Raw genomic sequence first — 27110 nt, 5'->3', positions numbered from 1 at the left:
TATTCGACAAATATGCATTTGCATCTCTGGAAAGTTTGTAGGCCATACTCCAAGTAATTTTGTGTCTAATTAATAGTTTTGGAGACATTTGTCCCCGATCATCAATGTTTCCCCCATAACACCCATGAAAATGCATGGCAGGGCCTCCCGGGTGGCGCAGTGGTCTAGAGCACTGCATCGCAGTGCTATGCTGCGCCACCAGAGTCTGGGTTCGCGCCCAGGCTCTGTCGCAGCCGGCCGCGACCGGGAGGTCCGTGGGGCGACGCACAATTGGCTTAGCGTCGTCCGGGTTAGGGAGGGTTTGGCCGGTAGGGATATCCTTGTCTCATCGCGCTCCAGCGACTCCTGTGGCGGGCCGGGCGCAGTGCGCGCTAACCGAGGGGGGCGGGTGCACGGTGTTTCCTCCGACACATTGGTGCAGCTGGCTTCCGGGTTGGAGGCGCGCTGTGTTAAGAAGCAGTGCGGCTTGGTTGGGTTGTGCTTCGGAGGACGCATGACTTTCGACCTTCGTCTCTCCCGAGCCCGTACGGGAGTTGTAGTGATGAGACAAGATAGTAATTACTAGCGATTGGATACCACGAAAATTGGGGAGAAAAGGGGATAAAAAAAATGCATGGCAGCCTTCTGAATAATCACAATCTATTGGTTCACATAATGTAGGTTGAAAACATTGTATGTTAACTAAAAAGGGCTGTGCAACTGGTTACACACAGACACACAAACAGTGCTTTTAAGATGCCCAAGTAATAATTTATAGTTGAATGAACATATGAGACAAGTTGACAAACACATCATTATATGTTGACTGAGTTGTTGCATACGTTTTCTCAAGTTGGAGCTAAGTTTGGGCCAACTAAAAATGTTAAGTTCAGGTAACACTTTTATCTAGAAGTTGAATAAACTGAAAAAGGCTTTGGAACCACTTACTTCATAATAATTCGTTGAAACAACTAGAATTGTTTTTACAGTGTATGCATAAAATGGCCAAGGGTAGGCTGGATTGATTCAAAGTCATAATGGCTGGCTTGTATTTCTTAGTAAGGTAGCAACAAAATAGGTTGCAAAGGGGCAATGCACAATTATAGGCTATTGTTTATAACCACTTAGGTAGGCTATAACACCTAAGTCAAGTGTAGCAGGCTTCTTCATAAAACTCATCAAATTATCACAGTTTGTTTCATGACAAATAATGACAAATAATGCAAAGTAGGCTAATTAGAACAACTCACCTATAGATGTGCCTCCCGTTTCTGCAGCAGAGACTATTTTCAAATCTACAAATGCCAACAGAGAAAGAACCAAAGCACAACGCGCTGACAAATTCATGTCCATGCTGACTTCAAGACTGTTAGAGCAATTGCAGTCCACATCAATTTCATAGCAGAGGAGGAGACCATAATACGTATTAACCTTAGATGACTAAGAGGGGGCGCTGCTTTGAAGCCACCGCACAGCCATTTTGGAACTCCTCCTTCATTGTAAAAAAAAAAAAAGCTATAGAAATGCATCTATTTGAATGCATCTACATTTGTTTTTTGACAAATATATTCTATTACAGACACCTTAATGCATACATGAAAATGATATTCATTGAACTGAACATGAACATTTTATATTTTGAGAGTGTTAATGTTAATGCCCCCACCACAACAAATAAATACATGAAATTGTGTCCTTGAAACATTTTATTGAAATATTGTAGAACATTCATTCCTATGGAGGACTGCTCTTTCTCGGGTGTGCCAATGTGGCGGCCTGTGGCTTCAAAGCCTCTCATTGGCCATTACACAGCATCAGCAATCCAGGGTTTATACACATCATTGGGGAGAGACCATAGAAAAGATGAATGCACAAGGAACAATGCACCTGCAGGGTCCCTATGCCCATCAATTTACATTCCGAGTTCGGATCCGAACACTTGCTTAGGTCACATGTAATGAGAAAACTTAAAGAGGATATATGGAACTTGTGCCTCTGGGGGTGCTCTTGATCCAAACGTGGTCCCCCAAATGGACAGTAATATTGTTCAGAAATTAAACCAACATTTGATGTAAACAATTAACAACTAAACGTCCATAGTGTGTCTTCAACTGAGTGTGTAGTTCAATGACTGAATGCATTTCTGTTAAACTGCAGGTGAAAATCCACAATGTATAATGATTCATAACGAAATGTTTCAAAGTACAGTATGTGGAGAACTATAACACTGTTGATGGGTTGATTTTTGGGCAACGGTTGGGCTCTGTTTACATGGTATATGATTTTTACTTGTAATTCATCTTAAGAAATAGGCCTATACATGTCCCAAAATAACTTTTTTAATTGCTATCAAAGCTTTTCTCTCTCATCTGTCAAGTTCATGATGGGCAGACCTATACGCGTTTATCATTTTACTACACTGATATCTTGTGGCTTAGAGCGGACAACTATTTGGCGGAATAAATAAATGCTCAACATTGGATTTTCTTACATTATTCTCTCACAATAACATTGTAGGACTATACACATCACATTCTACATTCTACCAACTGAGTCCCGTGTGGCTCAGTTGGTAGAGCATGGTGCTTGCAATGCCAGGGTTGTGGGTTCATTCCCCACGGGGGGACCAGGATGAATATGTATGAACTTTCCAATTTGTAAGTCGCTCTGGATAAGAGCGTCTGCTAAATGACTAAAATGTAAATATGACTGACTGTTAACCTGTCTTCTACACTGATTGAAGTGGTTTTAACAGGTGAAATTAATAAGGGATCGCAGCTTCACCTGATCAGTCTATGTTCATAATGTTTTGTACAGTCAGTCTATAACACGTTTTGGTTGACAAAGTGATTAGCCATTTGATTCGCTGTTCAGGAGTCTTATGGCTTGGGGTAGAAGCTATTTAGGAGCCTCTTGGACCTAGACATGGCGCTCCGGTACTGCTTGCCGTGCGGTAGCAGAGAGAACAGTCTATGACTAGGGTGGCTGGAGTCTTTGACAATTTTTAGGGCCTTCCTCTGACACCACCTGGTATAGAGGTCCTGGATGGCAGGAAGCTTGGTCCCGGTGATGTACTGGGCCGTACGCACTACCCTCTGTAGTGCCTTGCGGTCAGAGGCCAAGCAGTTGCCATACCAGGCAGTGAATGAACCTGTCAGGATGCTCTCGATGGTGTAGCTGTAAAACCTTTTGAGGATCTGAGGACCCATGCCAAATCTTTTCAGTCTACTGAGGGGGAATAGGTTTTGTCGTGCCCTCTCCACAACTGTCTTGGTGTGCTTGGACCATGTTAGTTTGTTGATGATGTGGACGCCAAGGAACTTGAATCCTGCTCCACTACAGCCCCGTCAATGAGAATGGGGGCGTGCTCGGTCCTCCTTTTCCTGCAGTCCACAATCATCTCCTTTGTCTTGATCACGTTGAGGGGGGGTTGTTGTCCTTGCACCACACGGTCAGGTCTCTGACCTCCTCCCTATAGGCTGTCTCATCGTTGTCGGTGATCAGGCCTACCACTGGTGTGTCATCAGCAAACTTAATGATGGTGTTGGTAGTAGTAGTGCCTGCCCGTGCAGTCATGAGTGAACAGGGAGTACAGGAAGGGGCTGAGCACGCACCCCTACCCTTACCACCTGGGGGCGGCCCATCATGAAATCCAGGATTCAGTTCCAGAGGGAGGTGTTTAGTCCCAGGGTCCTTAGCTTAGTGATGAGCTTTGAGGGCACTATGGTGTTGAACACTGAGCTGTAGTCAATGAATAGCAGTCTCACATAGGTGTTCCTTTTTCCCAGGTGTGACAGGGCAGTGGGGAGTGCAATAGAGATTGCATCGTCTGTGGATCTTTTGGTGTGGTATGCTAATTGGAGTGGATCTAGGGTTTCTGGGAAATTGGTGTTGATGTGAGCCATGACCAGCCTTTCAAAGCATTTCATGGCTACAGACATGAGTGCTATGGGTCGGTAGTCATTTAGGCAGGCTATCTTAGTATTTCTTGGGCACAGGGACTATTGTGGTCTGCTTGAAACATGTTGGTATTACAGACTCAGACAGGGAGAGGTTGAAAATGTCAGTGAAGACACTTGCCAGTTGGTCAGCGCATGCTCGGAGTACAAGTCCTGGTAATCCGTCTGGCCCTGCGGCCTTGTGAATGTTGACCTGTTTGAAGGTCTTACTCACATCGGCTGCGGAGAGCGTGATCACACAGTCGTCCGGAACAGCTGATGCTCTCATGCATGTTTCAGTGTTACTTGTCTCGAAGCGAGCATAGAAGTTATTTAGCTCGTCTGGTAGGCTCGTGTCACTGAGCAGCTCGCGGCTGTGCTTCTCTTTGTAGTCTGTAATAGTTTGCAGGCCCTGCCACATCTGACGAGTGTCGGAGCCGGTGTAGTACGATTTAATGTTAGTCCTGTGTTGGCACTTTGCCTGTTTGATGGTTCGTCGGAGGGCATAGCGGGATTTATTATAAGATCTCTGGCGCTCTAGGTCGACAGGTTCCCGCACCTAGGTTACCGGTCCGCTCCTGATCCCCGGGATCGTCATCTTGGTCTGCGTCCTGCGGCTGAAGCCGTGCGTCAGGGAGGGGGTACTGTCACGTGTGCTCCGTCTCCGACCTCTAGGTCACCAGGCTGCTCGTTATGGCGCAGCCCTGTCACCATCGTTGCGGTCATCAGCGTGTTATGACACTCACCTGGACTCCATCACCTCCTTGATTACCTGCCCTATATATGTCACTCGTTTTGGTTCCTTCCCCAGGCGTCATTGTTTCTGTTTCAGTTTGGTCTGTGCGTTGTTTGTGTTTCTTGTTTTCTATTATGTTTCGTTTATTGGTTAAATCCCTCACTCTTTGAACTTGCTTCCCAACTCTCAGCGCACATTGTTACACTAATATTCATAAGACCATTACATAAGATATGTAATATAGGTCTTTATAAACTACTTTACTAATCACCAGTTAAGTCTTTTTGCGTGGCCTCATCTAAAGTGTGGGCAACTTATACTTAAATACTAAATACTTTCTAAACAATAAGCACACAATATTCCAAAACGGTCACGCTGTTGTGATACTGTGATGTGTAACTTCAGACAAACTCTATGTTGAGTAACATAATGTTTTTAGTCCACAAATGCTTTTCTTAATTACATAAATGCTTCAAAATTCCCAAAAAGGGACATTAGCTGATGAAGATGATCTCATAGAACAAAACGTATAAGATCTCCTAAACCTGTCTTCACCACAAAACGTATTTTTAGCGTTTATCCAAAAACCCTACAAAAACTCCATACATTTTCCCATAGGCTTTGTTCAAAGAACCATGGCGGAGTTAGTCCCTACAAAGAGACATCATTACTATTGCTCTCTATACATGTTAGCAATTGGGAGTCACAGCCCAATCCCCCCACCCCCCTTTCGCTAATTTCACCACCATCAAAGCATTAAAAAAGAATCTCACCCATCTACACACAATATCTCATAATGACAGTGAAAACATGATTTTAGAAATATTTGCTAATTTATTGAAAGTGAAATACAGAAATATCTCATTTACATGCAGTACCAGTCAAAAGTTTGAACAGACCTAGTCATTCCAGTTTTTATTTTCTACATTGTGTAATAATAGTGAAGACATCAAAACTATGAAATAACACATATGGAATCATGTAGTAACCAAAGAAGTGTTAAACAAATAAAAATATATTTTAAATTCTTCTTAGTAGCCACACTTTGCCTTGATGACAGCTTTGCACACGATTGGCATTCTCTCAACCAGCTTCACCTGGAATGCTTTTCCAGCAGTCTTGAAGGAGTTCCCCACATATGCTGAGCACTTGTTGGCCCCAATTAAGGTGCCACCAACCTCCTGTGCTAGACAGCCATTTTCAAAAGGGGTCTCTTTGCTGTTATACAGATTAAAACCATCAATTTCTGGTGGATTGACAATGGAACTCTGTTTAAGTATATTTTTTAAATGAAGCCAAACAGAGTAGGCTACTGTTTAAATGTTATCCTCCAGAAGAGGCAGAACATAGGCTATATTACAGCAAATAATATGTCTAATCTCGAAAGTACTGATAGAGGAAAAAAACATTTTCTTGTAGAGAATGTATAAGGAAGGTATCATGTTAATGAATGACATTGTAAACAACAAAGGTAAAATTATGTCACACAAGCAATTAATCACGGTGTAAGGAAATGTATGCTCAATACAAAATTATAACCAGTTCATCGCAGCTCTGCCACAAAAATGGAAGAGGCAATTACTTAAAAGAGAAAGGAATTAATTAATCGGAAATGGCTTAAAATGACCAATATAAATCGTAACATGTATCAGTTTCCCTTATGGTCAAGAGGGTTGACAACTATACCGCATTAAATTCAAGATAGTTGGGAACAGATTTTCGATATCCCAATACCACGGCATCAGATTTATGAAGTAATATACAAAGTAACAATTGAAGCATCAAACCTTTCTTTTCAATTGAAGCTATTATATCAAATTCCCGCTACAAAAAGAATGCTCAGTATATGGGGCATTGAACAGAATCAATAGAGTATCTATTTTGGTACTGTCCATCGGTGGCTTGTTTTTGGAGTCAGGTTCAGGAATGGTTGTTACCATGGGTACCACTTGGTGCACATTTGGGGATTTTGCCCAAGCACTACACAGCTGATTCAAATAACCAACTCATCATCAAGCTTTGATTATTTTCATCAGCTGTGTAGTGCTAGAGCAAAAACCGAAACGTGCACCCAGGAGGGGCCCCAGGACCGAGTTTGGGAAACCCTGCCCTATGGTACTGCCCAGGGACACAATGATTTAATGCAAAGTGATGGATTGTGGGCATGCGCCTGCCACAGAGGAACATCCAAATCTTCCACTGTTTGATGTCAGAGTAGCTCACCATTGTCCCAGGGAGCATTTGGACTGTATTCACGGTCACACCTCGTATCAGCGAGAGAGAATATTTCAGAACCCTTCCACTGAGAACTGCTTTGCTAAATTTCGGGATTGTGTAGTCATCTATCTAGCCAGCTACATTGTGTAATCGCATAGTAAATATTTGCTTCAGTCTTTGTTTCCTTGCTCTCGCCAATTTTTTTATGAGCATAGATCAGTATGATTATGTGCAGGGATCTTATCAATGAATAAAACGTACAACATTGTGAAGATTCACAAGGAGAGCATGTGTTAAACAGTATTATAAAGTGCGTGGTTCGTGCCCCGAATGCTGATTGTCTGACAGCCGTGGAATATCAGGCCGTATTCCACGGGTATGACAAATCATTTATTTTTACAGCTTCAATTACGTTGGTAATCAGTTTATAATAGCAATAAGGAACCTCGGGGGTTTGTGGTATATGGCCAAAATACCACGGCTAAGGGCAGTATATCCAGGCACTCCGTTTTGCATCGTGCTGAGAACAGTCCTTAGCATGGTATATTGGCCATATACCACACCTCCTCGTGCCTTATTGCTTAATTATAATGTTGTATAATAAGGTTGCATGATCACCTTCCGGTGTAAAAACCATGGAAATTAAAAACAAAAAACTATGTTTAAAGTGAGAAAAAGCATTGGTCTGAAGCCGGAAAATTAAGGATATTCACATGAGCACCACATGAGTCTCAAATAAACCCCTAAAAACCCAAGCACAGCTGTTCAAAATCTTGTTTTATTCAAATTCAGCAGTCCACATGAGTTTGTCAATTGACATACCGTCCATGAAGTTGGTCCAGATTCCATAAAAGCTATGATCATTTTTCATTTTTATTATTGCATAAAATCATCAGTTTTCAAAGACATAATTGTACATGTAATAATTTGTATTTTCTACTTATTTCTTATAATTATTAAGAATTTCCAATAAAGCTTCAATGGCTCAGTGCAGGCGTAGAATCAACATATCCGGAAACACTTCTGTTCCTCGGGCACTGGCCATCTTTGTAACAGTACTCGGCACACATGTAGGTCCCCTTGGGCAGGACACAGCGACCGGGCTTCACTATGGTAACAGAGAAAAAGCGGTCAGTTATACAGTAGAAACATACGTGTAATAGGAATTTCCAGGTTAACAATCGAGAAAAGCAGTCGCAGGTAAAGTCAATCAAATCTATCCATAATAAATCTATCCATATAAAATGTATATGTACAATGTATGTGCATGTATATGTAGCAGAAAAGCTGTAAAAACCCCCCAAAAGATATTTGACCTCCAAAGAGGTGGAGGACACAGTTTATTAAAATTTGCAACAGGGAGACACTTCCAGCACAGAAGCAGAGAAAATGTCTAACTGGCATCTTGGAGACATGCCCTTTACATTCTAATCAGACAGCACCAAATGTTCTGTAAACACCAGCTCTAGAGGCTTGTAGGAAGTCAAAACAAACAGGCTGTCAGCTGCTACAGAATCACACAGTGTTCACAGAATGTCATCAATACAATATAACAGTGAATAATCAGTGTGTCCTCGGCCCTTGTACCTCAAGTCCGGCGTCAATCTCTATCAACAGATGTGAGAACAATCCATAACATTCAGCATCAAGTCCAGTGACCATCAACTCACACCTTGAGTGTCACAACTAGAACAATGGAAATCATCCGTACACTGATTCTTTCCATTGAGGTCTAACTATTATAATGAGTTGGAATTCTGTTGGTGGCCCTTAACAAATTGTCATCTTAATTAATGTTCTGTGAATTGCTGTATCATAAGAAACGTATGTTGCTACTCCTCTGAAGTCTCTGCCTGATATTCCCATATTTCCCTGAAATATGCATTTGTATCACTTTATCAACAACAACGTGTTATACACTGACTGAACAAAACATTATGAACACCTGCTCATTCCATGACAGAGACTGACCAGGTGAATCCAGGTGAAAGCTATGATCCAATATTGATGTAACTTGTTAAATCCACTTCAATCAGTGTAGATGAAGGGGAGGAGACAGGTTAAAGAAGGATGAAGGATTTTTAAGCCTTGAGACAATACATTTACATTTACATTTAAGTCATTTAGCAGACGCTCTTATCCAGAGCGACTTACAAATTGGTGCATTCACCTTATGATATCCAGTGGAACAACCACTTTACAATAGTGCATCTCAGTCTTTTAAGGGGGAGGGGGGGGTTAGAAGGATTACTTTATCCTATCCTAGGTATTCCTTAAAGAGGTGGGGTTTCAGGTGTCTCCGGAAGGTGGTGATTGACTCCGCTGACCTGGCGTCGTGAGGGAGTTTGTTCCACCATTGGGGTGCCAGAGCAGCGAACAGTTTTGACTGGGCTGAGCGGGAACTGTACTTCCTCAGAGGTAGGGAGGCGAGCAGGCCAGAGGTGGATGAACGCAGTGCCCTTGTTTGGGTGTAGGGCCTGATCAGAGCCTGAAGGTACGGAGGTGCCGTTCCCCTCACAGCTCCGTAGATATAGACACATGGATTATGTATGTGTGCCCTTCAGGAGGGTGAATGGGCAAGACAACAGACGTAAGTGCCTTTGAACAGGGTATGGTAGTAGGTGCCAGGCGCACCAGTTTGACTGTGTCAAGAACTGCAACGCTGCTGGGTTTTTCATGCTCAACAATTTCCTGTGTGTATCAAGATTTTTTACATTTTTTATTTATTTTACTTTTATTTAACTAGGCAAGTCAGTTAAGAACAAATTCTTATTTTCAATGACGTCCTAGGAACCGTGGGTTAACTGCCTTGTTCTTAACGACTGATTTTTACCTTGTCAGCTCGGGGATTTGCTCTTGCAACCTTTCGGTTACTAGTCCAAAGCTCTAACCCCTAGGCTACCCTCCGCCAACGGTCCACCAACCAAAGGACATCCAGCCAACATAACACAACTGTGAGAAGCATTGGAGTCAACATGGGCCAGCATCCCTATGGACTGCTTTCAACACCTTGTAGAGTCCATGCCTTGATGAATTGAAGCTTTTCTGAGGGCAAAAGGGGGTGCAACTCAAAATAGGAAAGTGTTCCTAACGTTTGGTATACTCGGAGTGTATAGATGTTGCACAACATCTTGGAAATCTTCTTAATTTAGTGTCTCAGCTCTAAAGAGAGTGTATGTGAAAGATATATATCTATGTGTATGAAATGTACATTACAAGCTCCAGCTTTCTTGATTCCAGAGTAAAGCAGCAATAATGAATGGAATGGATGTGTGTATCTGTCACTCTGGGACCATATCCTACCTGTGTAGGTGCAATGCAACATCCATTGTGGCAGCATTTTTCATCATTGGGGCAGTCACTGTCATTGGAACAGAACTCTGCACATATCCCTGAGCCCCATCGTCTACGAGGGCACACTCCAGGCTTTGCTTTGGGACAACACAATTTAACCAGACATGTCAGGGAACCCAACTTACCATAAAGAGACATGAACATGGACAAAATTGGACTGAACCATTTTTTGAAAATCTGTCATATTTGTGTGGAGATGTTTACGATAAATAGGAATTTGTATTTGTAGGAAGTCAAAACAGAAAGGTGGTGACATTGTCAGCTGCTATAGAATCACACAGTGTTCCACAATGTCATCAACACAATACAACAGTGAATAATCAGTGTGTCCTCGGTCCTTCTACTGGGACCTCCAGTCTGGCGCCAATCACTATCAACAGATATGAGAACAATCCATAACATTCAACATCAAGTCTAGTGACCATCAACCCACACCTTGAATGTCACAAGTAGAACAATGGAAATCATGTGTATTACAGAAACTCTATGCTAAACATTATGTTGATCACTCTAAATTAAATATAAACTTTACCGGTCTTATATGTCCCCATTAGAAAATGTTTATGGTGCATATATATATATATAACTCTAAAGGCCTACATGGCTCTCAGAAATCTTCTTAATTTAGTGTCTCAGCTCTAAAGAGAGTGTATGTGAAATATATTGATCTATGTGTATGAACTGTACATTACAAGATCCAGCTTTCTTGATTCCAGAGTAATGCAGGAATAATGAGTGCAATAGATGTCTGTCACTCAGGGACCATATCCTACCTGTGTAAGGTGCATTGCAGACATGCCCACATCCATTGTGGCAGCATTTTTCATCATTGGGGCAGTCACTGTCATCGGAACATAACTCTGCACACGTCCCTACGCCCCATCGTCTACGAGGGCACACTCCAGGCTTTGCTTTGGGACAACACAATTTGAGCAGACATGTCAGGGAACCGAACTTACCACAAAGAGACATGAACATGGACACAAATACACTGAACCATTTTCTGAAAATCTGTCATATTTGTGTGGAGATGGTTACGATAAATGTTAGCTGCTACAGAATCACACAGTGGTCACAGAATGTCATCAACACAATACAACAGTGAATAATCAGTGTGTCCTCGGTCCTGGTACTTGTACCTCCAGTCTGGTGTCAATCACTTTCAACAGATATGAGAACAATCCATAACATTCAGCATCAAGTCTAGTGAACATCAACCCACACCTTGAGTGTCACAACTAGAATCCTGGAAATATTGTGTATTACATAGACTGTATACGCTAAATGTTTTGTTGGTCACTCTAAACTAAATATGATCTTTAGCGATCTTACATTTCCCCATTACAAATAGGTTTATGGTAGCAACTTGTCAGCCTACACTGACTCTTCCCTTTGAAGTCTTTCTATTACGTGACTTCTTAATTGAGTGTCTTAGCTCTAAAGAGAGCTCCAGCATTCATGTTTCCAGAGTAATGCAGCAATAATCAATGCAATAGATGTGTGTATCTGTCACTCTGGAACCATATCCTACCTGTGTAAGGTGCAATGCAGACATGCCCACATCCGTTGTGACAGCATTTTTCATCATTGGGGCAGTCACTGTCACTGAAACATAACTCTGCACATATCCCTATGCCCCATCGTCTACGAGGGCACACTCCAGGCTTTGCTTTGGGACAACACAAATTGAGCAGATGTCAGGGAACCCAACTTGCCACAAAGAGACATGAACATAAACACAATTGGACTGAACCAATTTATGAAAATCTATCATGTTTGTGTCGAGATGGATTTGACAAATATGCATTTGAATCTCTGGAAAGTTTGTAGGCCATACTCCAAGTAATGTTGTGTCTAATTAATAGTTTTGGAGACATTTGTCCCCAATCATCAATGTTTCCCCCATAACACCCATGAAAATGCATGACAGCCTTCTGAATACTCACAATCTATTGGTTCACATAATGTAGGTTGAAAACATTGTATGTTAACTAAACAGGGCTGTGCAACTGGTTACACACAGACACACAAACAGTGCTTTTAAGATGCCCAAGTAATAATTTATAGTTGAATGAACATATGAGACAAGTTGACAAACACATCATTATATGTTGACTGAGTTGTTGCATACGTTTTCTCAAGTTGGAGCTAAGTTTGGGCCAACTAAAAATGTTAAGTTCAGGTAACACTTTTATCTAGAAGTTGAATAAACTGAAAAAGGCTTTGGAACCACTTACTTCATAATAATTTGTTGAAACAACTAGAATTGTTTTTACAGTGTATGCATAAAATGGCCAAGGGTAGGCTGGATTGATTCAAAGTCATAATGGCTGGCTTGTATTTCTTAGTAAGGTAGCAACAAAATAGGTTGCAAAGGGGCAATGCACAATTATAGGCTATTGTTTATAACCACTTAGGTAGGCTATAACACCTAAGTCAAGTGTAGCAGGCTTCTTCATAAAACTCATCAAATTATCACAGTTTGTTTCATGACAAATAATGACAAATAATGCAAAGTAGGCTAATTAGAACAACTCACCTATAGATGTGCCTCCCGTTTCTGCAGCAGAGACTATTTTCAAATCTACAAATGCCAACAGAGAAAGAACCAAAGCACAACGCGCTGACAAATTCATGTCCATGCTGACTTCAAGACTGTTAGAGCAATTGCAGTCCACATCAATTTCATAGCAGAGGAGGAGACCATAATACGTATTAACCTTAGATGACTAAGAGGGGGCGCTGCTTTGAAGCCACCGCACAGCCATTTTGGAACTCCTCCTTCATTGTAAAAAAAAAAAGCTATAGAAATGCATCTATTTGAATGCATCTACATTTGTTTTTTGACAAATATATTCTATTACAGACACCTTAATGCATACATGAAAATGATATTCATTGAACTGAACATGAACATTTTATATTTTGAGAGTGTTAATGTTAATGCCCCCACCACAACAAATAAATACATGAAATTGTGTCCTTGAAACATTTTATTGAAATATTGTAGAACATTCATTCCTATGGAGGACTGCTCTTTCTGGGGTGTGCCAATGTGGCGGCCTGTGGCTTCAAAGCCTCTCATTGGCCATTACACAGCATCAGCAATCCAGGGTTTATACACATCATTGGGGAGAGACCATAGAAAAGATGAATGCACAAGGAACAATGCACCTGCAGGGTCCCTATGCCCATCAATTTACATTCCGAGTTCGGATCCGAACACTTGCTTAGGTCACATGTAATGAGAAAACTTAAAGAGGATATATGGAACTTGTGCCTCTGGGGGTGCTCTTGATCCAAAAGTGGTCCCCCAAATGGACAGTAATATTGTTCAGAAATTAAACCAAAATTTGATGTAAACGATTAACAACTAAACGTCCATAGTGTGTCTTCAACTGAGTGTGTAGTTCAATGACTGAATGCATTTCTGTTAAACTGCAGGTGAAAATCCACAATGTATAATGATTCATAACGAAATGTTTCAATGTACAGTATGTGGAGAACTATAACACTGTTGATGGGTTGATTTTTGGGCAACGGTTGGGCTCTGTTTACATGGTATATGATTTTTACTTGTAATTCATCTTAAGAAATAGGCCTATACATGTCCCAAAATTACTTTTTTAATTTCTATCAAAGCTTTTCTCTCTCATCTGTCAAGTTCATGATGGGCAGACCTATACGCGTTTATCATTTTACTACACTGATATCTTGTGGCTTAGAGCGGACAACTATTTGGCGGAATAAATAAATGCTCAACTTTGGATTTTCTTACATTATTCTCTCACAATAACATTGTAGGACTATACACATCACATTCTATATGACTGACTGTTAACCTGTCTCCTAACCTCCATCTACACTGATTGAAGTGGTTTTAACAGGTGAAATTAATAAGGGATGGCAGCTTTCACCTGGTCAGTCTATATCAGTCTATGTTCATAATGTTTTGTACAGTCAGTCTATAACACGTTGTGGTTGACAAAGTGATTAGCCATTTGATTCGCTGTTCAGGAGTCTTATGGCTTGGGGTAGAAGCTATTTAGGAGCCTCTTGGACCTAGACTTGGCACTCTGGTACTGCTTGCCGTGCGGTAGCAGAGAGAACAGTCTATGACTAGGGTGGCTGGAGTCTTTGACAATTTTTAGGGCCTTCCTCTGACACCACCTGGTATAGAGGTCCTGGATGGCAGGAAGCTTGGTCCCGGTGATGTACTGGGCCGTACGCACTACCCTCTGTAGTGCCTTGCGGTCGGAGGCCAAGCAGTTGCCATACCAGGCAGTGAACGAACCTGTCAGGATGCTCTCGATGGTGCAGCTGTAAAACCTTTTGAGGATCTGAGGACCCATGCCAAATCTTTTCAGTCTACTGAGGGGGAATAGGTTTTGTCGTGCCCTCTCCACAACTGTCTTGGTGTGCTTGGACCATGTTAGTTTGTTGATGATGTGGACGCCAAGGAACTTGAATCCTGCTCCACTACAGCCCCGTCAATGAGAATGGGGGCGTGCTCGGTCCTCCTTTTCCTGCAGTCCACAATCTTCTCCTTTGTCTTGATCACGTTGAGGGGGGGTTGTTGTCCTTGCACCACACGGTCAGGTCTCTGACCTCCTCCCTATAGGCTGTCTCATCGTTGTCGGTGATCAGGCCTACCACTGGTGTGTCATCAGCAAACTTAATGATGGTGTTGGAGTAGTAATTGGCCGTGCAGTCATGAGTGAACAGGGAGTACAGGAAGGGGCTGAGCACGCACCCCTACCCTTACCACCTGGGGGCGGCCCATCATGAAATCCAGGATTCAGTTCCAGAGGGAGGTGTTTAGTCCCAGGGTCCTTAGCTTAGTGATGAGATTTGAGGGCACTATGGTGTTGAACACTGAGCTGTAGTCAATGAATAGCAGTCTCACATAGGTGTTCCTTTTTTCCAGGTGTGACAGGGCAGTGGGGAGTGCAATAGAGATTGCATCGTCTGTGGATCTTTTGGTGTGGTATGCTAATTGGAGTGGGTCTAGGGTTTCTGGGATAATGGTGTTGATGTGAGACATGACCAGCCTTTCAAAGCATTTCATGGCTACAGACGTGAGTGCTATGGGTCGGTAGTCATTTAGGCAGGCTATCTTAGTTTTTCTTGGGCACAGGGACTATGGTAGTCTGCTTGAAACATGTTGGTATTACAGACTCAGACAGGGAGAGGTTGAAAATGTCAGTGAAGACACTTGCCAGTTGGTCAGCGCATGCTTGGAGTACACGTCCTGGTAATCCGTCTGGCCCTGCGGCCTTGTGAATGTTGACCTGTTTGAAGGTCTTACTCACATCGGCTGCGGAGAGCGTGATCACACAGTCGTCCGGAACAGCTGATGCTCTCATGCATGTTTCAGTGTTACTTGACTCGAAGCGAGCATAAAAGTTATTTAGCTCGTCTGGTAGGCTCGTGTCACTGAGCAGCTCGCGGCTGTGCTTCTCTTTGTAGTCTGTAAAAGTTTGCAGGCCCTGCCACATCTGACGAGCGTCGGAGCCGGTGTAGTACGATTTAATGTTAGTCCTGTGTTGGCACTTTGCCTGTTTGATGGTTCGTCGGAGGGCATAGCGGGATTTCTTATAAGATCTCTGGCGCTCTAGGTCGACAGGTTCCCGCACCTAGGTTACCGGTCCGCTCCTGATCCCCGGGATCGTCATCTTGGTCTGCGTCCTGCGGCTGAAGCCGTGCGTCAGGGAGGGGGTACTGTCACGTGTGCTCCCTCTCCGGCCTCTAGGTCACCAGGCTGCTCGTTATGGCGCATCCCTGTCACCATCGTTGCGGTCATCAGCGTGTTATGACACTCACCTGGACTCCATCACCTCCTTGATTACCTGCCCTATATATGTCACTCGTTTTGGTTCCTTCCCCAGGCGTCATTGTTTCTGTTTCAGTTTGGTCTGTGCGTTGTTTGTGTTTCTTGTTTTCTATTATGTTTCGTTTATTGGTTAAATCCCTCACTCTTTGAACTTGCTTCCCAACTCTCAGCGCACATTGTTACACTAATATTCATAAGACCATTACATAAGATATGTAATATAGGTCTTTATAAACTACTTTACTAATCACCAGTTAAGTCTTTTTGCGTGGCCTCATCTAAAGTGTGGGCAACTTATACTTAAATACTAAATACTTTCTAAACAATAAGCACACAATATTCCAAAACGGTCACGCTGTTTTGATACTGTGATGTGTAACTTCAGACAAACTCTATGTTGAGTAACATAATGTTTTTAGTCCACAAATGCTTTTCTTAATTACATAAATGCTTCAAAATTCCCAAAAAGTGACATTAGCTAATGAAGATGATCTCATAGAACAAAACGTATAAGATCTCCTAAACCTGTCTTCACCACAAAACGTATTTTCAGCGTTTATCCAAAAACCCTACAAAAACTCCATACATTTTCCCATAGGCTTTGTTCAAAGAACCATGGTGGAGTTAGTCCCTACAAAGAGACATCATTACTGTTGCTCTCTATACATGTTAGCAATTGGGAGTCTTCAATCCTTGCAAAAGTAACCTCACAGCCCAATCCCCCCACCCCCCTTTCGCTAATTTCACCACCAGCAAAGCATTAAAAAAGAATCTCACCCATCTACACACAATATCTCATAATGACAGTGAAAACATGATTTTAGAAATATTTGCTAATTTATTGAAAGTGAAATACAGAAATATCTCATTTACATGCAGTACCAGTCAAAGGTTTGAACACACCTAGTCATTCCAGTTTTTTGGGGGGGGGGTTTTGTTACTATTTTCTACATTGTGTAATAATAGTGAAGACATCAAAACTATGAAATAACACATATGGAATCATGTAGTAACCAAAAAAGTGTTAAACAAATAAAAATATATTTTAAATTCTTCTTAGTAGCCACACTTTGCCTTGATGACAGCTTTGCACACTCTTGGCATTCTCTCAACCAGCTTCACCTGGAATGCTTTTCCAGCAGTCTTGAAGGAGTTCCCCACATATGCTGAGCACTTGTTGGCCCCAATTAAGGTGCCACCAACCTCCTGTGCTAGACAGCCATTTTCAAAAGGGGTCTCTTTGCTGTTATACAGATTAAAACCATCAATTTCTGGTGGATTGACAATGGAACTCTGTTTAAGTATATTTTTTAAATGAAGCCAAACAGAGTAGGCTACTGTTTAAATGTTATCCTCCAGAAGAGGCAGAACATAGGCTATATTACAGCAAATAATATGTCTAATCTCGAAAGTACTGATAGAGGAAAAAAACATTTTCTTGTAGAGAATGTATAAGGAAGGTATCATGTTAATGAATGACATTGTAAACAACAAAGGTAAAATTATGTCACACAAGCAATTAATCACGGTGTAAGGAAATGTATGCTCAATACAAAATTATAACCAGTTCATCGCAGCTCTGCCACAAAAATGGAAGAGGCAATTACTTAAAAGAGAAAGGAATTAATTAATCGGAAATGGCTTAAAATAACCAATATAAATCGTAACATGTATCAGTTTCCCTTATGGTCAAGAGGGTTGACAACTATACCGCATTAAATTCAAGATAGTTGGGAACAGATTTTCGATATCCCAATACCACGGCATCAGATTTATGAAGTAATATACAAAGTAACAATTGAAGCATCAAACCTTTCTTTTCAATTGAAGCTATTATATCAAATTCCCGCTACAAAAAGAATGCTCAGTATATGGGGCATTGAACAGAATCAATAGAGTATCTATTTTGGTACTGTCCCTCGGTGGCTTGTTTTTGGAGTCAGGTTCAGGAATGGTTGTTACCATGGGTACCACTTGGTGCACATTTGGGGATTTTGCCCAAGCACTACACAGCTGATTCAAATAACCAACTCATCATCAAGCTTTGATTATTTTCATCAGCTGTGTAGTGCTAGAGCAAAAACTGAAACGTGCACCCAGGAGGGGCCCCAGGACCGAGTTTGGGAAACACTGCCCTATGGTACTGCCCAGCGACACAGTGATTTAATGCAAAGTGATGGATTGTGGGCATGCGCCTGCCACGGAGGAACATCCAAATCCTCCACTGTTTGATGTCAGAGTAGCTCACCATTGTCCCAGGGAGCATTTGGACTACCTCCAAGTCATCTCGCATCTCACGCACCAGGGTTGTCCCCTTTGTGTGTCCCAAGTTGTTTCCACCGAGATGGATGACTGTATTCACGGTCACACCTCGTCTCAGCGAGAGAGAATATTTTAGTACCCTTCCACTGAGAACTGCTTTGCTAAATTTCGGGATTGTGTAGTCATCTATCTAGCCAGCTACATTGTGTAATCGCATAGTAAATATTTGCTTCAGTCTTTGTTTCCTTGCTCTCACCAATTTTTTATGAGCAATGATCAATATGATTATGTGCAGGGATCTTATCAATGAATAAAACATACAACATTGTGAACAACCACACCTCCTCGTGCCTTATTGCTTAATTATAATGTTGTATAATAAGGTTGCATGATCACCTTCCGGTGTAAAAAACATGGAAATTAAAAACCAAAAACTATGTTTAAAGTGAGAAAAGGCATTGGTCTGAAGCCGGAAAATTAAGGATATTCACATGAGCACCACATGAGTCTCAAATAAACCCCTAAAAACCCAAGCACAGCTGTTCAAAATCTTGTTTTATTCAAATTCAGCAGTCCACATGAGTTTGTCAATTGACATACCGTCCATGAAGTTGGTCCAGATTCCATAAAAGCTATGATCATTTTTCATTTTTATTATTGCATAAAATCATCAGTTTTCAAAGACATAATTGTACATGTAATAATTTGTATTTTCTACTTATTTCTTATAATTATTAAGAATTTCCAATAAAGCTTCAATGGCTCAGTGCAGGCGTAGAATCAACATATCCGGAAACACTTCTGTTCCTCGGGCACTGGCCATCTTTGTAACAGTACTCGGCACACATGTAGGTCCCCTTGGGCAGGACACAGCGACCGGGCTTCACTATGGTAACAGAGAAAAAGCGGTCAGTTATACAGTAGAAACATACGTGTAATAGGAATTTCCAGGTTAACAATCGAGAAAAGCAGTCGCAGGTAAAGTCAATCAAATCTATCCATAATAAATCTATCCATATAAAATGTATATGTACAATGTATGTGCATGTATATGTAGCAGAAAAGCTGTAAAAACCCCCCAAAAGATATTTGACCTCCAAAGAGGTGGAGGACACAGTTTATTAAAATTTGCAACAGGGAGACACTTCCAGCACAGAAGCAGAGAAAATGTCTAACTGGCATCTTGGAGACATGCCCTTTACATTCTAATCAGACAGCACCAAATGTTCTGTAAACACCAGCTCTAGAGGTTTGTAGGAAGTCAAAACAAACAGGCTGTCAGCTGCTACAGAATCACACAGTGTTCACAGAATGTCATCAATACAATATAACAGTGAATAATCAGTGTGTCCTCGGCCCTTGTACCTCAAGTCCGGCGTCAATCTCTATCAACAGATGTGAGAACAATCCATAACATTCAGCATCAAGTCTAGTGACCATCAACCCACACCTTGAATGTCACAAGTAGAACAATGGAAATCAAAGGACATCCAGCCAACATAACACAACTGTGAGAAGCATTGGAGTCAACTGGAGTCATCCCTATGGACTGCTTTCAACACCTTGTAGAGTCCATGCCTTGATGAATTGAAGCTTTTCTGAGGGCAAAAGGGGGTGCAACTCAAAATAGGAAAGTGTTCCTAACGTTTGGTATACTCGGAGTGTATAGATGTTGCACAACATCTTGGAAATCTTCTTAATTTAGTGTCTCAGCTCTAAAGAGAGTGTATGTGACAAATATATATATATGTGTATGAAATGTACATTACAAGCTCCAGCTTTCTTGATTCCAGAGTAAAGCAGCAATAATGAATGCAATGGATGTGTGTATCTGTCACTCTGGGACCATATCCTACCTGTGTAGGTGCAATGCAACATCCATTGTGGCAGCATTTTTCATCATTGGGGCAGTCACTGTCATTGGAACAGAACTCTGCACATATCCCTGAGCCCCATCGTCTACGAGGGCACACTCCAGGCTTTTCTTTGGGACAACACAATTTAACCAGACATGTCAGGGAACCCAACTTACCACAAAGACACATGAACATGGACAAAATTGGACTGAACCATTTTCTGAAAATCTGTCATATTTGTGTGGAGATGTTTACGATAAATAGGAATTTGTATTTGTAGGAAGTCAAAACAGAAAGGTGGTGACATTGTCAGCTGCTATAGAATCACACAGTGTTCCACAATGTCATCAACACAATACAACAGTGAATAATCAGTGTGTCCTCGGTCCTTCTACTGGGACCTGCAGTCTGGCGCCAATCACTATCAACAGATATGAGAACAATCCATAACATTCAACATCAAGTCTAGTGACCATCAACCCACACCTTGAATGTCACAAGTAGAACAATGGAAATCATGTGTATTACAGAAACTCTATGCTAAACATTATGTTGATCACTCTAAATTAAATATAAACTTTACCGGTCTTATATGTCCCCATTAGAAAATGTTTATGGTGCATATATATATATAATCACCTCTACCCAGAACTCCATAGCAACACCCAAGCCTACTTGATGGTAATAGCACTCACCGTTACCCCTAGTGGCTGGTTTTTGAAGGCACTTCCTGACGTAGTCAGGACATGGTCAGATGTCCCATTTGGAAGTCAAGTTTGAGCTATATGGCTGCATATATATATATATATAACTCTAAAGGCCTACGTGGCTCTCAGAAATCTTCTTAATTGAGTGTCTCAGCTCTAAAGAGAGTGTATGTGAAATATATTGATCTATGTGTATGAACTGTACATTACAAGATCCAGCTTTCTTGATTCCAGAGTAATGCAGGAATAATGAATGCAATAGATGTCTGTCACTCAGGGACCATATCCTACCTGTGTAAGGTGCATTGCAGACATGCCCACATCCATTGTGGCAGCATTTTTCATCATTGGGGCAGTCACTGTCATCGGAACATAACTCTGCACACGTCCCTACGCCCCATCGTCTACGAGGGCACACTCCAGGCTTTGCTTTGGGACAACACAATTTGAGCAGACATGTCAGGGAACCGAACTTACCACAAAGAGACATGAACATGGACACAAATACACTGAACCATTTTCTGAAAATCTGTTATATTTGTGTGGAGATGGTTACGATAAATGTTAGCTGCTACAGAATCACACAGTGGTCACAGAATGTCATCAACACAATACAACAGTGAATAATCAGTGTGTCCTCGGTCCTGGTACTTGTACCTCCAGTCTGGCGTCAATCACTTTCAACAGATATGAGAACAATCCATAACATTCAGCATCAAGTCTATTGACCATCAACCCACACCTTGAGTGTCACAACTAGAATCCTGGAAATATTGCGTATTACATAGACTGTATACGCTAAATGTTTTGTTGGTCACTCTAAACTAAATATGATCTTTAGCGATCTTACATTTCCCCATTACAAATAGGTTTATGGTAGCAACTTGTCAGCCTACACTGACTCTTCCATTTGAAGTCTTTCTATTACGTGACTTATTAATTGAGTGTTTTAGCTCTTAAGAGAGCTCCAGCATTCATGTTTCCAGAGTAAAGCAGCAACAATGAATGCAATAGATGTGTGTATCTGTCACTCTGGAACCATATCCTACCTGTGTAAGGTGCAATGCAGACATGCCCACATCCGTTGTGACAGCATTTTTCATCATTGGGGCAGTCACTGTCACTGGAACATAACTCTGCACATATCCCTATGCCCCATCGTCTACGAGGGCACACTCCAGGCTTTGCTTTGGGACAACACAATTTGAGCAGATGTCAGGGAACCCAACTTGCCACAAAGAGACATGAACATAGACACAATTGGACTGAACCAATTTATGAAAATCTATCATGTTTGTGTCGAGATGGATTTGACAAATATGCATTTGAATCTCTGGAAAGTTTGTAGGCCATACTCCAAGTAATTTTGTGTCTAAATAATGGTTTTGGAGACATTTGTCCCCGATCATCAATGTTTCCCCCATAACACCCATGAAAATGCATGACAGCCTTCTGAATACTCACAATCTATTGGTTCAAATATGTAGGTTGAAAACATTGTATGTTAACTAAAAAGGGCTGTGCAACTGGTTACATACAGACACACAAACAGTGCTTTTAAGATGCCCAAGTAATAATTTATAGTTGAATGAACATATGAGACAAGTTGACAAACACATCATTATATGTTGACTGAGTTGTTGCATACGTTTTCTCAAGTTGGAGCTAAGTTTGGGCCAACTAAAAATGTTAAGTTCAGGTAACACTTTTATCTAGAAGTTGAATAAACTGAAAAAGGCTTTGGAACCACTTACTTCATAATAATTTGTTGAAACAACTAGAATTGTTTTTACAGTGTATGCGTAAAATGGCCAAGGGTAGGCTGGATTGATTCAAAGTCATAATGGCTGGCTTGTATTTCTTAGTAAGGTAGCAACAAAATAGGTTGCAAAGGGGCAATGCACAATTATAGGCTATTGTTTATAACCACTTAGGTAGGCTATAACACCTAAGTCAAGTGTAGCAGGCTTCTTCAAAAAACTCATCAAATTATCACAGTTTGTTTCATGACAAATAATGACAAATAATGCAAAGTAGGCTAATTAGAACAACTCACCTGTAGATGTGCCTCCCGTTTCTGCAGCAGAGACTATTTTCAAATCTACAAATGCCAACAGAGAAAGAACCAAAGCACAACGCGCTGACAAATTCATGTCCATGCTGACTTCAAGACTGTTAGAGCAATTGCAGTCCACATCAATTTCATAGCAGAGGAGGAGACCATAATATCTATTAACCTTAGATGACTAAGAGGGGGCGCTGCTTTGAAGCCAACGCACAGCCATTTTGGAACTCCTCCTTCATTGTAAAAAAAAAAAGCTATAGAAATGCATCTATTTGAATGCATCTACATTTGTTTTTTGACAAATATATTCTATTACAGACACCTTAATGCATACATGAAAATGATATTAATTGAACTGAACATGAACATTTTATATTTTGAGAGTGTTAATGTTAATGCCCCCACCACAACAAATAAATACATGAAATTGTGTCCTTGAAACATTTTATTGAAATATTGTAGAACTCCATTCATTCCTATGGAGGACTGCTCTTTCTGGGGTGTGCCAATGTGGCGGCCTGTGGCTTCAAAGCCTCTCATTGGCCATTACACAGCATCAGCAATCCAGGGTTTATATACATCATTGGGGAGAGACCATAGAAAAGATGAATGCACAAGGAACAATGCACCTGCAGGGTCCCTATACCCATCAATTTACATTCCGAGTTCGGATCCGAACACTTGCTTAGGTCACATGTAATGAGAAAACTTAAAGAGGATATATGGAACTTGTGCCTCTGGGGGTGCTCTTGATCCAAAAGTGGTCCCCCAAATGGACAGTAATATTGTTCAGAAATTAAACCAACATTTGATGTAAACAATTAACAACTAAACGTCCATAGTGTGTCTTCAACTGAGTGTGTAGTTCAATGACTGAATGCATTTCTGTTAAACTGCAGGTGAAAATCCACAATGTATAATGATTCATAACGAAATGTTTCAACGTACAGTATGTGGAGAACTATAACACTGTTGATGGGTTGATTTTTGGGCAACGGTTGGGCTCTGTTTACATGGTATATGATTTTTACTTGTAATTCATCTTAAGAAATAGGCCTATACATGTCCCAAAATTACTTTTTTAATTGCTATCAAAGCTTTTCTCTCTCATCTGTCAAGTTCATGATGGGCAGACCTATACGCGTTTATCATTTTACTACACTGATATCTTGTGGCTTAGAGCGGACAACTATTTGGCGGAATAAATAAATGCTCAACATTGGATTTTCTTACATTATTCTCTCACAATAACATTGTAGGACTATACACATCACATTCTACATTCTACCAACTGAGTCCCGTGTGGCTCAGTTGGTAGAGCATGGTGCTTGCAATGCCAGGGTTGTGGGTTCATTCCCCACGGGGGGACCAGGATGAATATGTATGAACTTTCCAATTTGTAAGTCGCTCTGGATAAGAGCGTCTGCTAAATGACTAAAATGTAAATATGACTGACTGTTAACCTGTCTTCTACACTGATTGAAGTGGTTTTAACAGGTGAAATTAATAAGGGATCGCAGCTTCACCTGATCAGTCTATGTTCATAATGTTTTGTACAGTCAGTCTATAACACGTTTTGGTTGACAAAGTGATTAGCCATTTGATTCGCTGTTCAGGAGTCTTATGGCTTGGGGTAGAAGCTATTTAGGAGCCTCTTGGACCTAGACTTGGCACTCCGGTACTGCTTGCCGTGCGGTAGCAGAGAGAACAGTCTATGACTAGGGTGGCTGGAGTCTTTGACAATTTTTAGGGCCTTCCTCTGACACCACCTGGTATAGAGGTCCTGGATGGCAGGAAGCTTGGTCCCGGTGATGTACTGGGCCGTACGCACTACCCTCTGTAGTGCCTTGCGGTCGGAGGCCAAGCAGTTGCCATACCAGGCAGTGAACGAACCTGTCAGGATGCTCTCGATGGTGCAGCTGTAAAACCTTTTGAGGATCTGAGGACCCATGCCAAATCTTTTCAGTCTACTGAGGGGGAATAGGTTTTGTCGTGCCCTCTCCACAACTGTCTTGGTGTGCTTGGACCATGTTAGTTTGTTGATGATGTGGACGCCAAGGAACTTGAATCCTGCTCCACTACAGCCCCGTCAATGAGAATGGGGGCGTGCTCGGTCCTCCTTTTCCTGCAGTCCACAATCTTCTCCTTTGTCTTGATCACGTTGAGGGGGGGTTGTTGTCCTTGCACCACACGGTCAGGTCTCTGACCTCCTCCCTATAGGCTGTCTCATCGTTGTCAGTGATCAGGCCTACCACTGGTGTGTCATCAGCAAACTTAATGATGGTGTTGGTAGTAGTAGTGCCTGCCCGTGCAGTCATGAGTGAACAGGGAGTACATGAAGGGGCTGAGCACGCACCCCTACCCTTACCACCTGGGGGCGGCCCATCATGAAATCCAGGATTCAGTTCCAGAGGGAGGTGTTTAGTCCCAGGGTCCTTAGCTTAGTGATGAGCTTTGAGGGCACTATGGTGTTGAACACTGAGCTGTAGTCAATGAATAGCAGTCTCACATAGGTGTTCCTTTTTCCAAGGTGTGACAGGGCAGTGGGGAGTGCAATAGAGATTGCATCGTCTGTGGATCTTTTGGTGTGGTATGCTAATTGGAGTGGATCTAGGGTTTCTGGGATATTGTTGTTGATGTGAGCCATGACCAGCCTTTCAAAGCATTTCATGGCTACAGACATGAGTGCTATGGGTCGGTAGTCATTTAGGCAGGCTATCTTAGTATTTCTTGGGCACAGGGACTATGGTGGTCTGCTTGAAACATGTTGGTATTACAGACTCAGACAGGGAGAGGTTGAAAATGTCAGTGAAGACACTTGCCAGTTGGTCAGCGCATGCTCGGAGTACAAGTCCTGGTAATCCGTCTGGCCCTGCGGCCTTGTGAATGTTGACCTGTTTGAAGGTCTTACTCACATCGGCTGCGGAGAGCGTGATCACACAGTCGTCCGGAACAGCTGATGCTCTCATGCATGTTTCAGTGTTACTTGACTCGAAGCGAGCATAGAAGTTATTTAGCTCGTCTGGTAGGCTCGTGTCACTGAGCAGCTCGCGGCTGTGCTTCTCTTTGTAGTCTGTAATAGTTTGCAGGCCCTGCCACATCTGACGAGTGTCGGAGCCGGTGTAGTACGATTTAATGTTAGTCCTGTGTTGGCACTTTGCCTGTTTGATGGTTCGTCGGAGGGCATAGCGGGATTTCTTATAAGATCTCTGGCGCTCTAGGTCGACAGGTTCCCGCACCTAGGTTACCGGTCCGCTCCTGATCCCCGGGATCGTCATCTTGGTCTGCGTCCTGCGGCTGAAGCCGTGCGTCAGGGAGGGGGTACTGTCACGTGTGCTCCCTCTCCGGCCTCTAGGTCACCAGGCTGCTCGTTATGGCGCAGCCCTGTCACCATCGTTGCGGTCATCAGCGTGTTATGACACTCACCTGGACTCCATCACCTCCTTGATTACCTGCCCTATATATGTCACTCGTTTTGGTTCCTTCCCCAGGCGTCATTGTTTCTGTTTCAGTTTGGTCTGTGCGTTGTTTGTGTTTCTTGTTTTCTATTATGTTTCGTTTATTGGTTAAATCCCTCACTCTTTGAACTTGCTTCCCAACTCTCAGCGCACATTGTTACACTAATATTCATAAGACCATTACATAAGATATGTAATATAGGTCTTTATAAACTACTTTACTAATCACCAGTTAAGTCTTTTTGCGTGGCCTCATCTAAAGTGTGGGCAACTTATACTTAAATACTAAATACTTTCTAAACAATAAGCACACAATATTCCAAAACGGTCACGCTGTTGTGATACTGTGATGTGTAACTTCAGACAAACTCTATGTTGAGTAACATAATGTTTTTAGTCCACAAATGCTTTTCTTAATTACATAAATGCTTCAAAATTCCCAAAAAGGGACATTAGCTGATGAAGATGATCTCATAGAACAAAACGTATAAGATCTCCTAAACCTGTCTTCACCACAAAACGTATTTTCAGCGTTTATCCAAAAACCCTACAAAAACTCCATACATTTTCCCATAGGCTTTGTTCAAAGAACCATGGCGGAGTTAGTCCCTACAAAGAGACATCATTACTATTGCTCTCTATACATGTTAGCAATTGGGAGTCACAGCCCAATCCCCCCACCCCCCTTTTGCTAATTTCACCACC

At 41.9% G+C, this 27110-nt stretch overlaps 3 protein-coding genes across 3 annotated transcripts in view; all 3 read right to left on the bottom strand.

Annotated features, from left to right (window-relative positions):
• The window catches only part of LOC139557217 (uncharacterized), a 28376-nt gene extending 27024 nt beyond the window's left edge, over window positions 1–1352 (bottom strand). Inside the window, exon 1 of the mRNA XM_071371726.1 lies at window positions 1230–1352. Within this exon, the coding sequence (XP_071227827.1) occupies window positions 1230–1332 (103 nt within the window). The 5' untranslated portion in view covers window positions 1333–1352. The remainder of the gene's footprint in view (window positions 1–1229) is intronic.
• Window positions 1353–7630: 6278 nt separating this feature from the next.
• LOC139557214 (perlwapin-like) lies at window positions 7631–12941 on the bottom strand. Its single transcript, XM_071371723.1, has 5 exons — window positions 12764–12941; window positions 11756–11893; window positions 10998–11135; window positions 10174–10301; window positions 7631–7978 (listed from the first exon to the last, which is right to left on the bottom strand). Exons 1-5 carry the CDS (start codon window positions 12864–12866, stop codon window positions 7976–7978), a joined length of 510 nt encoding a protein of 169 aa, XP_071227824.1. The 5' UTR covers window positions 12867–12941; the 3' UTR covers window positions 7631–7975.
• Window positions 12942–18857: 5916 nt separating this feature from the next.
• On the bottom strand, window positions 18858–23179 carry LOC139557215 (perlwapin-like). The gene is made up of 5 exons (XM_071371724.1): window positions 22939–23179; window positions 21932–22069; window positions 21174–21311; window positions 20176–20303; window positions 18858–19205 (listed from the first exon to the last, which is right to left on the bottom strand). The coding sequence occupies exons 1-5, from the start codon at window positions 23039–23041 to the stop codon at window positions 19203–19205; spliced, it is 510 nt and encodes a 169-aa protein (XP_071227825.1). The 5' UTR covers window positions 23042–23179; the 3' UTR covers window positions 18858–19202.
• Between the last annotated feature and the right edge of the window lie 3931 nt (window positions 23180–27110).

The sequence above is a fragment of the Salvelinus alpinus genome, chromosome 28 (genome assembly GCF_045679555.1).
Source record: "Salvelinus alpinus chromosome 28, SLU_Salpinus.1, whole genome shotgun sequence".
Classification (NCBI taxonomy): domain Eukaryota; kingdom Metazoa; phylum Chordata; class Actinopteri; order Salmoniformes; family Salmonidae; genus Salvelinus; species Salvelinus alpinus.
Note: the sequence above shows the minus strand (reverse complement) of the source record. Positions and strands in the feature narration are given on the sequence as shown.

Bases quoted from the DNA above. Each gene is read 5' to 3' on its own strand.
- LOC139557214 (XM_071371723.1), bottom strand. From the start codon at position 12,866: ATGGACATGAATTTGTCAGCGCGTTGTGCTTTGGTTCTTTCTCTGTTG. The intron at 11,136-11,755 runs GTAGGATATGGT...GTTGTCCCAAAG, and splicing joins CTGCATTGCACCTTACACAG to CAAAGCCTGGAGTGTGCCCT. The intron at 10,302-10,997 runs GTAGGATATGGT...GTTGTCCCAAAG, and splicing joins CTGCAATGCACCTTACACAG to CAAAGCCTGGAGTGTGCCCT.
- LOC139557215 (XM_071371724.1), bottom strand. From the start codon at position 23,041: ATGGACATGAATTTGTCAGCGCGTTGTGCTTTGGTTCTTTCTCTGTTG. The intron at 21,312-21,931 runs GTAGGATATGGT...GTTGTCCCAAAG, and splicing joins CTGCATTGCACCTTACACAG to CAAAGCCTGGAGTGTGCCCT. The intron at 20,304-21,173 runs GTAGGATATGGT...GTTGTCCCAAAG, and splicing joins CTGCAATGCACCTTACACAG to AAAAGCCTGGAGTGTGCCCT.